At 36.4% G+C, this 15,809-nt stretch overlaps 1 protein-coding gene across 8 annotated transcripts in view; it reads right to left on the bottom strand.

Annotated features, from left to right (window-relative positions):
* Positions 1-2,374: 2,374 nt before the first annotated feature.
* The window catches only part of LOC118262864 (PDZ domain-containing protein 8), a 47,560-nt gene continuing 34,125 nt past the window's right edge, over positions 2,375-15,809 (bottom strand). Inside the window, exons 10-15 of one of the 8 annotated variants that reach the window (XM_035574499.2) lie at positions 14,664-14,886; positions 13,651-13,756; positions 8,025-8,147; positions 5,263-5,386; positions 3,439-3,628; positions 2,375-2,560 (exon numbers count right to left, since the gene is read on the bottom strand). In XM_035574499.2, coding sequence (XP_035430392.1) covers positions 2,402-2,560; positions 3,439-3,628; positions 5,263-5,386; positions 8,025-8,147; positions 13,651-13,756; positions 14,664-14,886 — 925 coding nt within the window. In that variant the 3' untranslated portion in view covers positions 2,375-2,401. The other 7 variants (XM_035574500.2, XM_035574501.2, XM_035574503.2 and 4 more) reach the window with 7 other exon arrangements.

Genomic DNA, 15,809 nt, shown 5'->3' with positions numbered 1-15,809 from the left:
ACACCCCAAGTCCGTGTGTACCCATATGCCTCGTGCGGTTAGTGTTGTCGCTGCCAACCTTAGCGTTTAGGTCCCCCATGACGACGACAATGTCTTGTTTCTTTATTTTCTTAATGGTAGCATTCAGAGCATTGTAGAAGTCATCCTTGGTATCCTCTGTTGCTGCATTAGTTGGGGCATAGCACTGGCTGGGGCATATATTATAGCTACCTAGTTTTACTGTGAAATATTTGTAGAGAAATGGAGTAACGAAGTAACCAAACAATCCTTGACACCATTTAAGAAATGGATCAGTATAACTATCTAATCCATTACTGGTAATCATCGCATCTACGAACATGCGTGCAAATGGTAGCAGGTCAACCTATCCCAATTTGTACATTACTTCATTGGATTTTCGCCTTTATATCAATAAGGTAAAGGTTCACCGCCGTCTACATAATCAACCACATATGTAAATGAGTTTTCAACACCGCATCGTCGGTACTGGCCACTTATCTCGATGATCCGGCGCACGCGCACCGATGACGCACAAAATTTTCCGTCCGTCGGTCGTACGCTGACATTTCGCAGAAGTTTTTTCTCAAGTAAAACTTTGAGGTCGATCCTTTGTGCTATTTCAGGAAAATCTGGATACAAGCCAGTTCCCTGTACAACGCATTCGACGCAGTACTTTGATCCCTTCGTCCTTACACGGTAATTTGGACTCTATGTGGAGGGAATAAAGATGAAACGGTCAATGCTTCGATGTTTGTTTTTGCTTGTGAATCCGTTTATTAATTTTCTTTTGTTTATAGCTAAAGTCTAGATGGGGATATTGCCTCGGGGCTCCGAGGTTTGTGTAGCGTATAAACGTTATTGATGTTAATGTTTTTAAATGGCCTACATTCCTCTCTATCATAATATTATAAAGTTAGATATTAGAAAGTATTACTGGGCTTTTTCAGATTTTAGAAAATTTCTCAGAAGTAGCACGGAGTCTGGAATTATGCCCAATATATGACAATAGGCTCACCTCCTATTACATGGAACTTATAACACAAATGGTCAAAAGTGGGTGTACATTGTATAGCTGTGCTCCTCTGCCTACCCTTTCGGGGATAAAAGAGTGATGTTGCATCATCATATTAGAAAGCTTGTAATTTTCCTCAAGACTTCATATCAAGAACTCTTTACAAAAATATTGTTATAATCCGACAAACACTTCTAGAGAATAATATGTTCAAACAAAAACAGTTCTTACCCTTTAAGATATAAACATAGATTTTCATTGATTAGTTACGTGTAAGTTGGAAATGTTTACATTTTTTTTTCAGGAAAGTCTACATCTGTACTTTATAGTTTGTTTACAAAACTCGCGTTGTTTTGAAAGTGTGTGGTGCGTAGTATATAAATGTGTTAGCGTCTATTTAATGTCCGAAATAGAACGAATATAGCTGTTTTACTTATTTTAATTGATACGTTTTCATATCAACATCATTTGGGTTGTCAAGGTCAGTTTTTGTGTAAATATTGGGTATTTGATGATATTTTGATTAGTATGTGAAAATATAGGGATGTTTGTTTATTTAATGTTATTTGAATTTCCCTATATTAGGGTTAACATACACCTTAGAGGGGGTCCAGTAGGGCTGATGCCTGATTCGAAGCTGCGGGCTACCTAGCTTACCGAGGCTCCGGCTCGAAAATCAGGAGTAGGAACGGGGTTTTTTAGTTTGTAAGAGTCTGAAATTCCCTCTCGGCTCGCCCAAGGCGGGAGAAGATTCATTGGATGATTTTCCCCTCATAAAAAGAACAAAAGGGTAAACATACGTTTGGTCTATTATTCTATTTGACTTAGTAGGTAATCTTCAAATTTTGTTGGGAAAACATCGCAAGTTGTATTATTGAACTTATTAACGGATTAAATATAAGGAAATAGATAAACATCAATCTCAAAGTAACTCCACATTTCATAGCTGGTGAAAATTGTTTGACTTTCCATGACATTCGTTCTCAGACGGCTTGCCGCTACGGCAGTGGCGGGTGACGTCACCGCGTCACGCTTTTTAGGTGACTCGGTCACTGATTAGTCAAGTGTGAGTGGTACGATCATTAGCAATAACCGGCAATATAAACCGAGTACTTATTACTTTGTTACTTAGAAAACTGTACCTGAAACTTCCTGAAATATACCGTACTTTGATAGATCAACTTAAAAACTGTTTCCACATTTTTCAGTTTTCCTATGCCTCTGTGGTTTTATTTGTTTTATGCGAAAGACAAAGAAACTTATTTATGTATTTCAAATACATATTAGTATCTGTGACATCACTTAGTAGGTAGGTACGTAAGCTCAATCACTTTCGTGGCACCCCGAAATAAAACGAGAAAGTTCACAATGAACAATAATGTAATATCATCAAGTGGGTGCGCTGTCGGCGCGTTGCTGTGCGAGTTGCGCGGCCGCACAGCAGTGCAACATCAGCGCGGTTAGCGCGCATGCGCGGAGCTCCCCACCATTGGCATCGCCCGCGCTGCTCGCGTCTTCAGCTGATAACTCTTCACGAACTGCTTGTAGCTAGGGAAAGGGATAAAGAAAATAGTTAAAAATTGGATCTACCGAATTTATCTGTCTCCGAAGTCTCTACTGAATAAAGATGGTTTAAGGGAACCGAAAAATATAAGAAAAAAGGAAGTGGAGACCTATAGGAGGGGATGATTCTATCATTGTAATGTGAAAGATAATGATTGACTCAAAGTTAGTATTTAAGTCAAACATTGAGGGAACTTGTCTTTTCGCTTGTGGAGGACAAAAGAAACTTCGTCTATGAGAGACGAGAGAGACTAACTAACATGTCCTTAGAATATTCTCTACCGCTTTTAGTGTAAGCTCTTTTTTGTACATTTGTTGGCATAAATATTAGCTTTATGAATTAAGTCTAGATGGATTGTAGGTGATACAGGATAGTTATTAATAGATGACCTAGGCATCCAAACAAATCATTAATATTAACTACTTTAGACAATCCTTGGGTAAGGTCGCATTATTTTAGAATAGTATAGCTGTTACAACAACAACAATATACTGAGCAGTGAATTTTCCTTTGTTCCTCATTATAATAATGTTTTTGGAAATTTGGACCAACTGTATTCTCAGTTCAATGACTCTGACTTTGCTATTATTTTGTTTACTCATTCGTGCTCTATTCCGCGATGCATCATGATTATGCTAAAATAGTTTCTGAATGTTCTTTTGAAATAGTGTTCTAGAGCAACTTCTAGCAATAGATGAGTATCATTTATACTTATTTCATTTGTGACAGTACCCCACTGTTGTTATTGGACGACTACATATAAAGTTTTAGATTACCCTTCACATATGTTAAATTTTCGTTCAATACATATAACGTCGTTTATCATGAGAGTAGTATCTGTCTCTGTCTGTGATAGTCTCACCATATCATGTATCTGCTGCGCGGTGAGGCGGCTGGCGAGCTCAGGCGCGGAGTCCCTGGCGGCCGCGAGCAGCACGTCCGGCGGCAGCGCGCTGCGCAGCGCCGGCGCCAGCATGGCGCTCACGCCGCCCCTCGCCAGCCACGTCGCGCCGCACGCGCCGAACGGGTTGCACGACTCCAGCGACTGCTTCCTTTACGTCACACGGGCTGCTCGTCAACAAAGTGTAGGCTCTTTCTTTCTTTAACCACTTCGCGTGAGAAGAATTTGAAAATGAGGATAGATATGAAGACATATGAAGTCTTACGTCAGTCACTACCTTCGTGTGACACTAGCTGATAGGTTGCAGTGTGGCGCATGTAGTGACTACTGTATCTGGGAGTGTGGCGGAGAGCGTGAGGACCAAGGCGTATAGCACGAGACGTGGTAAAGAAGTAGGCGTACTTGGGAGACAACTTGGCATTCTATGGCTACCTACTTTCCGTGTTTATACAAGAGAGTGAGTAAAGGATGATGAGTTACCTAGCATAGTGTGTCGGCGTTTGAGTACTTTCTAACCAATCCAAACATTCAGATACTTCAATAATGGGGTAAGGGTATACGATAAAAGTAATGAAAGAGACTAAAAAGGGACACAAAGATATACACGAAAAGGACACAACACGAAAATCCTAACTACGAATGGAAATGAATAAACACACATCACAATACACACAATTCAATGAAAAATTAATTAAGACAAATATTGCAAACTCATTTGTTACTCTTATAATCTCATCTCATGACTGTTTTACGTTTATGTCTAGCACTGGTACTGGATTTTCTATGGATTTCCTATGGATTCTGGAAGTACTTAATAAGGAGTTCTTTAGTAATTAATTAATCCTTTTAAAGTAAAATACAGTCGGTAAGATCTGTACCCATACTGAATCACTGTCGATTTTTAGGCATCTTTATTAGGGTATATATTTATACCCTAATAAAGATGTCTTATTAGACAATAAAAAAGAAATTAAGTAAAGTTAAGAAAGTAAGTAAGAAATTAAAGTATATCTTTGTTATTTAACTCTCAAAACTAGTATTTTTAAAAACACTCCTTACACACATACACGAAGAAACACACAGACACGAAAATGAATGGAACTTTGGAAACGGTAAGGGACAGCAATAGGAATGAAGAAGAGAAAACATAACTATCAGTGAAATACCTTTGTGTGTCTTCAAACGTTGAAGGACATAATGATGTGCGAACTAATAAAAACAAAGTAGAGTATTATCACGCAACTCGTATTATGGTATTGGTACCTAAACGGCAATGGTACAGTAATACAAAGATTGTCAGGTCTAGTGATATGTTTGTTGGAAACGGGCTTAGCTCACGGAGCAATGTTCGTCTAGGAGACCGTAGTTGCAAATTGTAAGTATTGGATGATACGGACAGAGTAGGGTTTCATCAAGAATATAATGTGGCAAGAAGTTGATAAGTTAATAACGGCATCAATCCTTTCAAAATCATTGAACGAAGTGTAGATTTAAAATCAAATTTGTGGTTGCCCTCACTTTAAGTGCTCCGTCAACACAGTTCATGTTGTAGTTTGGAGTGGTCACTCTAACTCTAAATGAGTCTACCAGTCACAATGTACACCGTGAACCCAGCCCTTTATTGCTCACTATACTGTCAATAAGAATAAGCGTTATACAGATTGAAACGTCACTAAATGTAGGTGCATAGAGTCTAATTTTGTGTTTCCTTTTAAATTCTAGTGTCTTTACCGGTTGGAGATATTGCCGAGTGAAGAGTACGACATGGGTGAGTGCTTAACATACCTGGGTGTATGACTAGGAGATGGTGGTAAGGACCTTGAAGATGCGTTGGTTTTGGGCGCAGATAGGGAATGGGCGGAACCGGCGCGCCGTAGTCCAGCCACTAGCGCGCTCATCGCTCCACCACCTGATGTACCAACAATACTATTGAAGGGAGATGTAAAGTATGAAAGAGTAAAGGAGGTAGTGAGGCTAACAGAGGTTCTTTAAGGAGAGGTCTGTGAACGGATTATAGGTAGGATATAAATTGGATAGGTTCAATCGGTGGAAAGATCAAAAAGATGGAATGTGTAACAAAAAAGTTTTGTAATGACCAAGTATTTTTTCATAAACACTGTAGTTAGAATCTATGAATATTTAGTCTAATATTTCCAAAGAACACTAATTAGTAATTAGCTCAGCCAAGATTAACTACGATAACGCAATAAAACCGTGAATGTAGAAATTATAATAAAAATTAATGAGATATTTCGCGGTATTTTGAAAACGGTACAGATATTCAGTACGCTAGATAGTATTGCAATCCTTGGTAACAAACTTAACCAGAGCGTTAAAGGACAAATTAAAACATTACCACATTTATAAGGAACTGTTTGCTTGGAAAATAACCAAATGACTAGTTGTCAAGTTGGCACAATTAGGTTAATTTTTGTATATTCAGTTGCATCGTTGATATATTTGATTGCTTCACGTTATGTGACTGAGATATGGTGGTGGTATGTTCCTTTCTTGTAAGTATAACCGACGACGTAATGTTATGTGTTGCCTGCTTTTTTCTTTGTTTTCTAATAGTTACAGCGTAAGGTCTGTTTATATCATGGGGGTTATCTTAATCATTGCCATTTTTCGAACTATGTAATATGTGTATATAAGAGCATATTCATTAGATTTCTAGCAATCACTGTTTCACAAACATAGCCATTGAGATATCAGTTTACATAGACGTTAAATACTGGTACAGAAGATTTTGTTATCCTAATCCTAACCCCATAAATAAATATTGTTTCCATCACGCAATCGTCATGCAATAAATATCATAGTGATGGCCCAGAAATGTTCACTCGCTTTGTTTTTAAAAGGGCCACTGTCAATTTTTGGGGTTAACGACCGCGGCAGACATGATATTATGATGTAAATAATTACATGGTGCTTTGTTTCATGTGTTTTTTTATTTTTTATTGCTGTTGTACTAATGTGCATTATGTAAGCAGTATTAATGTGTTTGAACTGTGATAGGGTGTTTTGAGTAAATATGAATGGCAGTTTGTCTTCTATTAATTTTAATTTGGAGAGTTACTTTTTCTGATTGGAGATTAACTTATCTGTGTCTATCTGGACAGTGCGAAGTTGTGGAATAATTATTTACAGATTTCAAAACCCTGTAAACACTAAAAGGATAGGATATCCCGATCTAGATGGTTTTTGAGATAGAAACTACCAATTATCTCCAACTGTTCTTCTTTTGGATCTCTAGTTATAAGGGTCATTAAGGTTGAAAGAATTTAAATTCATCCCATTCAATTTGAATTCCCCCATCAAATAGGATAATCAGAGAGGGGATTTATCAATATTTCTCAGCTACATCATGGTATAGGACATGCAAGGATGCATGGAAGAGACATTTTCATTAATAAGTTTCGAAACCAATCAACCAAGAATTGTATTAAATTGATATTGAGTCCACTAAGACCACAATGCATAGGGGAATAAAGGACCACACATTGGACTTGTCACAGACAAAACAAATGGAGTGAAATATTAATATATAACAAAAACCTGTATTAAATGCAACTGGCGAGTGCAATACAGCAAAAAGTTGTCCGTTTGTCAGCATTCAAATAATTCGTCTGTACAAAAAAGAAAATAAAAACAAATAAATCTTAACTTGTGAAATAACCTAAATTACGTACGGTACCTGCCTTTTACAAAATTATAAAACAAAATACGAACACGTCATAAAATGTTAAAATTAATATTTTTGCCAATCGAAATGGAACTCTGTAACGTAGGCTATTGACTGTAATTTCACTTGTTCGGATATAACAAAAAGTTTGACATAAAAAGAACTCATTCTTTTTTTAAATCAAAAGTACTTTAAGAACTAGATAATAGCTAGATAATAGTGAGATAATATTATGTAATAGTCTCATTAACATAAAGAAAACTACACAAACAGGCTTTACTGTATGTACGCCTAATGTCTAATTACCCTTCAGGGGGGAGGAGGGGCGTACGGCATGATATTACATTACTACGCACGTACGTAATTTATCGATGACACTATGAAAGTGTAAAGCAAAATGATGGATGTTGCCAAACGCTCGCACAATGTTGGCAGCCGATCTAAATAACTGCGCAAACGCAACGGGAAGTAAAAGATCGACGCAAGCGCCTCTATCGTTGATCACGGAACGGGTAAATAGTATGGCAGTTATATAATTTTTATTGTGCGTGAGAAATATTTAAGGCTTAGATAATGTTAATTATTTGTTTATTTTTTTATGTTATATTGACAATCTGCGTACCTAACCATTATTAATTATTTCACGCCAAGTATTTGTCAACAGTGATTTTGTTATAGGGAAATATGTACCCTATTGTGACAAGACACGAGTCATTTTCAAATACTGGACATAATTTATACTATGTGGATGTACATACATACTCGAGCTAAATACCTATCAAGCTAAATTTAACCGTGTATAGTTATAACTACAGTTCATTTTTGCTTAATACTATTCAAAGTTACGTGTCTCAAGTCTTACCCTCCTCGTGGACATCTAAGGAGTCTTTCCTCTCGGGTTCATCATCGGAGTCAGGGTCAGCAATGGCGTCGGCTTCGGTCATGATCAGCTCCGGAGGTGGACAGTTCATTGTACTCGTCGAGTCTAACAAAGAAAAGTATTATGTAAGCAAAGATAATGGTCCATTTTGATTTTTGTATGGGATAGTGGGACGGGTAGTAACGGAGCAGATGGGTACCTGATTGGAAGTGATAGTATAAGATAAAGTGTGTGCATTATTAAGTCAATATCAAATTTATATTATGACTGCACGGTTAGTGTGGTGGCTGGGCAAGTGGGCAACTTGCTGCCGCGCAACGTGTCTCGGGTATACCATTTCCACAAGGAGTAACTCTTTGTGGGATCCACACATTATTGTTCCGGGTCTTGATGTGATGTGTATGTGAATTTGTATGTTTGTACACGATACAAGAGAAAATCCTAGAGAGGGGCAACGTTAAAAAAACTAGTATTTACTTATAATATTAAAAATAATAAAAACAACTTTCTAAAACGCAATAAAACGTATCTATCTTTACAGTCATCAGACTACTGTAATCCGTAATTTATTATGTCGTAAAAGTACATGTAAGTATAGTTTACGTGGAATTACATTAACTAAGCTAATATAAAAGTATAGTAATGTTAAAGTAGAACATTATTTGTAATCTCTTCCGCGTTCACCGCAATGCACGCAACCTTCTGAATTTTTATTTAATGCCATGTCGGAATCTCGACTTCGCCGCTAATAAGTATTTCTTTACATTACATTACCTAACACGCCTTTGTTCCCTGATGATATTGGCAGAAGAAATATCTTAATTGTATATCATATATTCGGTATATCATAGCCTACAAGTTAGACAAATCTCCTTTTGCTTCGTCGGTCAAGTGGTCGCAAGTGCGACTGCAGGGCCAGGGCTCGGGTAAAGTAGTGCTATGTACCACGGAGTCTGAAATTGTGCCCAATACATAGCGATAGACTCACCCTCTATTACATAACACAAATTGTGGAAAATGGGTGTACATTGTACGGAGGCGTTACGTGCCGTAACGTGCATCTTTGCCTATCCCTTCGGGGATAAAATGTGTGACTATATCTACTTGCATATCGTCCGCTGAGGACAGTGGGGTGCTACTGCAATTTACTAATGGCACGCGTGTCTAGTGTTGCAATAGTATGTACAGTCAGGAGAGAAAATAAAGATTGATTCAATACAGATGCAGTATTGGTTGATTACTGAGTTGACTAATAGTTACAAAAGAATTATAAAGCATTTAATTTAACATCAAGAGAGCTATAGTCTTTGTACATAACACCTAGCTCTTTATTTTCTTATCTGCACACCAATTAACTTTGCTGACTGTACATAATGATGTTGTCATTATTGTATCGTACAATTATATACGAAATTCACATTCTACAATATCAGTTCAATTTAAGACATTGTATTAAGAAAGAGCTCGTCTACTGGTATCCGAAGTGACTCAATTTGATGAGTCAGTATAAGGAAAACTTCGTGAGCAATTTTAAGAGAAAATCTGTAATTTTGTTTTGGATAAAACCGGCTACATGTTTATCTTCGAAACTTACTGTGTGTATAAAAATAGATAATTACACTTAATTTTTCCATGAAGGGAGTTTGGCTTTCATCAAGTAAATACTTCTTTGTATTCCACGTTTACAAAAACAGTCGACTCTCGGTAATTCGAAATTCAAAATATTTCCAATTACAGAGTGTTCGAAATATCAAATGGTTCGAAATTTTTACTTGCCTCATTGGTACTTACCTACTTACTGCAAATTCTGAGATCTTTCTGTCCCTTTCACCCCGCTACTTCAAAGTTCGAATTCATGGTAGACATTTGGTTACGTAGCAATGCTTTTTTCGTTCGAATTGGGTACTATCCTCGGTCAAAAATAAATTATTACAACTTTTCAATACAATAAAATATTAAAAAATAATCACACTCGATGAACTATTTAATTTTCGATTTTTTCTAGCTAAATTTCTAGAAATAAGTCTGCTATTTGACGTCAAAAACTTATAACGTCATAACGCACTATTTCATACAAAGTTCATAGAAAATATCGTTTTTGACGTTTCGAAAAAAGTATTGAATTTGACTAGTAGGAAAGTAGCCTATTATCAAGTGCACAGAAATGTATTGATTTAGTTCGAAATATAAAGAGATTTTCTAGGTACCTCGTTACTTTCTAGATACCTAGTTACTGCGAATTACCGAGAGGTTCAAATTATCGAGAGTCAACTGTGTCGAGTAAATAATAAAATTATAAATATGCATGTTTGGACGGGTGTTCGGTCTTTCATTGTTCCTTTGTTTTGTATTCAGACAGTACAAATAATTTTAGTGCATCTTATTCGGTTGATAAGGTCTAATGAATAATGTCTGACCTCAACCTTGCAGGTTGGGAAAAGGCCAGGAGTCGCCTTTCTTCCTTATGTCTCCTTAAAATTTTGGCACATTATCTTAACTGATATACTTTAGTCCTTAGTAATAAATATGTCAACAAGGAGGTACACAAGTTCACCAATTTAAATCATGTGTTTTGAAACCTAAATATAACTAAACACAGGTGAAACCTCTACGTGTGTCTTTGCCAAAATCATGAAAAGTGGTAAGTGCTTTTGGAGTAGGTAGTTCATACCTGTGTCTCTTAGGTGTGAAGAAAATAATTACCTAAATACGCTATATATTTATGACTGTCATTTACGGGTAAATTATTGCTAGTATTAGTTTCAACTCTAATTTGGCAAATGTGTTGTGTATTCAATGAATGATTCTGTCATAACAGCGCATTATTGATTAGCTACCTAATCTTATTATTCTGCCAAGAAACACATTTATTTTCTAAATGTAGAAATATCCCATGTAATTAATTTAGGAGAACAGATCAGAAGCGTCACACATTAATTTAATAATGTTATTAACTCGATTTTAAAAGTGGATTATAAGTTAATCACCGTCGAATGACATTGCATTAATGGCAATTTTATTTCACTCAATAATTTATTGTCTTGCCAAAATAAGCCGTAAGTACTTTTTACAATATTTAATAATAGAATGCATTATTAGCTCCTGTCAAACAAAATATTCGAAGGTCATTGACCGTGCGGGCTGTTAATACATTTCGGATGTGACGCGATTATTTTGGCGCGAATTCAAACCGAAAGTGATGACACAAATATAGATGTTTAATTCCTTTTTCAGAATATTTTCGAGATAAAAACATTTTTGCGTCTCTTTAAAATTATCGATCAACAAGTTTTTAAATAAATACAACGTTATATTTTTGGTAGCAAATATGACGGTAGAAAGAAGTTGGGAGACTTTAGGAAACCATTGAGAACTTAGCATACATCACTAAATACAGAAACAAAGCCTTTTTTATGGGATGAGAGGGGTAAATCATCTAATGTCTTCTCCCGACTAGGGTGAGGCGAAAGAGTGTGTCAGACTCTTACTGACTAAAAACCACCTCGTTCCTACTCCTTCTTGTCGAACCGGAGCCTCGGTAACCTACTAGGTAGCCGGAGCCCTGGGGAAATAAACGCTACAAGCTAAAGGCGAGGGTTTTATGTTTTTTTTTTAATAAATATCTCACACTATATATGGCTCCGTTAATCGTTAAAAGGATTGTAGTATAAATCCAATTATGGAATACATTGACATGCCTTATTTAGTAGAAGTAATAGATACTGTAATAACTGAACCTAATCGGTTGATCGACAACCCAGACTGTGCCATTGAAAGCATGTAGACGTTGTGTTACATATGTTTTAAGTGCTATTTATTTAAAGAGTTTACAAATCAGAGATTGTAGATTTTGTCAATAAAAGATATTTGTTTTAATTTTATGGGACAAGCTAGCTATAACCTCCCAAAACTGCTACAACCCATGAAAGCCAGGATCTACAGTAGATACAACCATGAAAACACCGAAACACTAAAGTCTGGCACGTCTCAGGGAAATTAATAACTGTCTTGGATCTTGCAACGAAATAAATCTACAAGATATTCCTAGAGAAGAAGAAAAAACTATAGTATCCATTTCCCTCGGTGAATTGAATGCAGAAACAGAACAACTCAAGCCAAAGGCACAAAAGAGACTAATAAAAGATAATAACAAAATGTCTAAATACAACTAAATAGAATTTGTCCATCATTAAATCACTTAGCAAAATCATCCACCATGACAAGCTTACTACAATGACAAAGCCAATTTCTCTACAAAACAATATAATAATTATTACATTCTACGTCCGCATACATTTTACTCGTGGGACGCTCGACCTAGACCTCACTGCAAGGTTGCACAACAAACATACAAGTTTCAGGAAATACTTCCAGTGCGTGAGTAATACTTGGCAGGGCGTGATAAATGTGGCTCGATGTAGGGGAAATAGTGTGTCATAGATTTGGTGTTGAGCAATTATGTTTATCGGTCTTTAATAGGCATGTGTGTTGAAATTGTTTAGTGTTGTAAGTAAATTACAATACTAGCTTTGAAAGTTCTTAGTATTCAAATAAAATTAATAATTATCGTTAAAAAGTTGAGTTTGTAAAACTTGTTAAACTCGAAAACGATTTTTATATAATCTTTATTGATAGACAGCGCTCTGTCTATTAGTATAGATTATAAAAAAATCAGTAGTTTACCAAAATCTTTTACATTCTCTATTCTCTCTGCTGTCTGCTCTCTCCACCGTCTTATACATACTTAAGAAATTAAGTAAACAAGAAATTTTAACAAGAGAAAACAAGAATTATCAATATAACAATAATTACTGTAAAGTCAGTTACTGACTTTGCAATCGTATTGTAAAACTCTACTTATTATTTAGTAAATACAAAATTTTGTAATACAAATAATTTGCAAATGTTGCGGATTAGACAGTATTGAATACAAAAAGTAATGTAATTACTTGCAAAATCCGCTGCCAAATATGACATCTTTACTATGTATGATATACGGCATTGCACTGGTATATAATGTACGACTTTATACAAGACGATGCGTCATACACGCACCGTTCTCCTGCTATAGGGAAAATACGTACTTTGGCAATAAAATGCAATCCATTTCCGATCGTTGGAACTTGCTACTTAATGCCTTTTTGTTTTTTTTTAAACGTTGCCCCACTTAATGATTTTATCCAGTGTTGTAGGTACATTTACTAACACATAATAGGTATGATGACTAATTTTTTTTAATGTCTGTGTCGTAGATTATTTTAAAACTTTAGATAGTGTTTTTTATTTTCTAACGGAAACAAATACTTTCGAAGATATGTATATTATTTTGAAATAACCTGGAACGTCACATCTAGGTACGTTTTATTCGTAGAAATTACGTGTTTGCTCCCACTCCTAAACTTTGATTCTTTTAGAATTTACCCTGCGATACGATGATACGTTTTGCAGCAGTGGGTGGTTTAACAACTCACTATGCCAACCAACCAACCTTGCAGTCGAGTTAGTGGTAAAAATGCGTTATTAATTTTAATAAAACAGAGGCGAGTTCATATTCCTGGTAATTTTTTAAGACTGGTTCTGCCTCAGAGGCTATGAGTCAACCACTCACCTCTATCCTTAGGAATGCAGGGCGAGGACTCCTGGCATTTTGTGACGCACTTCTTGTGGCAGGAGAGACCACAGTTGCGACACTGCATCGCGTCTTTTAACCAGATCTGGAATAAAATTATTTAAAGATTTAAGTTTCGTCTTTTTATTTTTCTAGTCCTGGATACACCCAGAATTATTTTACAACATAAATAAAAATTTATAATAAAATTAGCGAAAGTTCTAACATAAAAGTACACATACAAGAGATGCTTATTTACTGAACTTTAAAAGAGCAGTAAAAATAACACGATTTTAACGTATACATTTGCAAAAATATTCGTTGAAATGTTTTCGAAAACAAAGTTTATTTTTAATGTTGTTTTTAAAGGTCAGTGAATGTACTTGAAATATGCATTTTTATTCTTACTTTGAATGCTTTGTATGACTTAAATATCGTCTTTTGAGTTAAAGTTTGGGTTTTTTTAAGTGTGTGAGAGCCATGCTTCGGCACGAATGGGCCGGCTCGACCGGAGTAATACCACGGCCTCACAGAAAACCGACGTGAAACAACGCTTGCGTTGAGTTTCGTTGTGTGAGTGAGGTTACCGCGCGGAGGCCCAATTCCCCCCTTCCCAATCTTCCCCATCCCCATTCCTGAACCTTTAAATTCCTAACTCCCAAAAAGCCGGTAACGCACTTGTACAGCCTCTGGTGTTTCAAGTGTCCATGGGCGGCGGCGATTGCTTACCATCAGGTAATAAAAAAAAAGTTAAAGCATAACACTTCTGGTGGTGGCCGTACAAAATAAAGTATTTTGCAACTGGATTATATCCTGAGGGCTTAGTACGAGTTTGTTTAAAGTTTAACGAGATCGAAATGAGCCCACGTTCGGCGCTCTGATTGGTTAGTGCATTCGTAGCGTCCAATCACGGAGCTGAAAGCGGACTCATTTCGTTTCGTTCAATGTAAAGCAAACTCGTACTAAGGGTACTGGTAATGTGAAGAAAAAAGAAAAAAAAAGACGAATCATACCTTCTTATTACAGAAATCACATTGCGTTGATCTATGGAAGTGTGTTCGCACGAAGTCATGGCTTGTCCTAGTCGGTTTAGGAGGTCTTGGCAACACGGGGTCCCGGCTGGTCCTGGGGGTCGCTCGAGCTGGGCCAAGCCCCTCCCACTCCCACCAAACAAGGGCATCACCGAAACATAGGCAGGGTTCGAAGCCGGCGTGCGATGATAGCTTGTGGCTTTTGCTGGAAATATGTTTTCAGATTAATCTCTTATGAAGACTATTTATTATCCTCTTGTATTTTTCTCAGAAAAAAATAAAAGGCTATTTCATACATAAAAACGAATGTCAAGAGGCGAACCTATTGCCATAAACTATTAAAAATAATTATTAGAAATTTTCCTAAATATGATACAGTCAAAGAAATTAAAAATTGCAACAGTTTGGGTATTCTAGATATATAAAACACCTGCAATGCTATTCTGTAAGAATATTCAAACAATTTTCGAAGTGAGTTCGATCGCATTCTCGCCTTTTATTGATCGAGTTTATTCTCACAACCAATGACATGGCATGCCGCGATCGGTTCACTTCGAATTGAAAGTTATAGAATAGCCTAGCAGAAATAAGTGTTACAATAAAATTAATGACGGTGCATTTCTATACGGTACTCTTAGTATGAGTTTGCTTTACGTTCAAAGTAATCGAAACGAGATCGCGTTCGGCGTTATGATTGGCCGGCTCGAATAAACCAACCAATCATAGCGCCGAACGTGCTCTCTATTCGAATACTTTAAACGTAAAGTAAACTCATACTAAGGGTACTGTGCTGATTCACTGATACGTTTAGTTTGAATATAAATAAATTATCGCAATGCAGTTTGCACGTTCGATTTATTTCATCTTGACTTATGAATCATGACAATAGGGACTAATCGCTATCGCAACACGTAATGACCGATAAGATATCGTTCGACTGAGGATCTTTGAAACGTCACTCGACAGACTAAGGTAACTTTTGATTAAGAAATAAGTAGATTAATAAATTAATTGCTATATGATTATAAAATGTAGCAGTTTAACCGAACAAATGTTATTTTTTTCAATTTTGGTAGCGGCGAGTTTAGTATTTGAGGATTTTTAGTGATTTGGGGATATTTGGAGCCC

This window comes from Spodoptera frugiperda, chromosome 12, assembly GCF_023101765.2.
Source record: "Spodoptera frugiperda isolate SF20-4 chromosome 12, AGI-APGP_CSIRO_Sfru_2.0, whole genome shotgun sequence".
NCBI classification, from domain to species: Eukaryota; Metazoa; Arthropoda; class Insecta; order Lepidoptera; family Noctuidae; genus Spodoptera; species Spodoptera frugiperda.
Note: the sequence above shows the minus strand (reverse complement) of the source record. Positions and strands in the feature narration are given on the sequence as shown.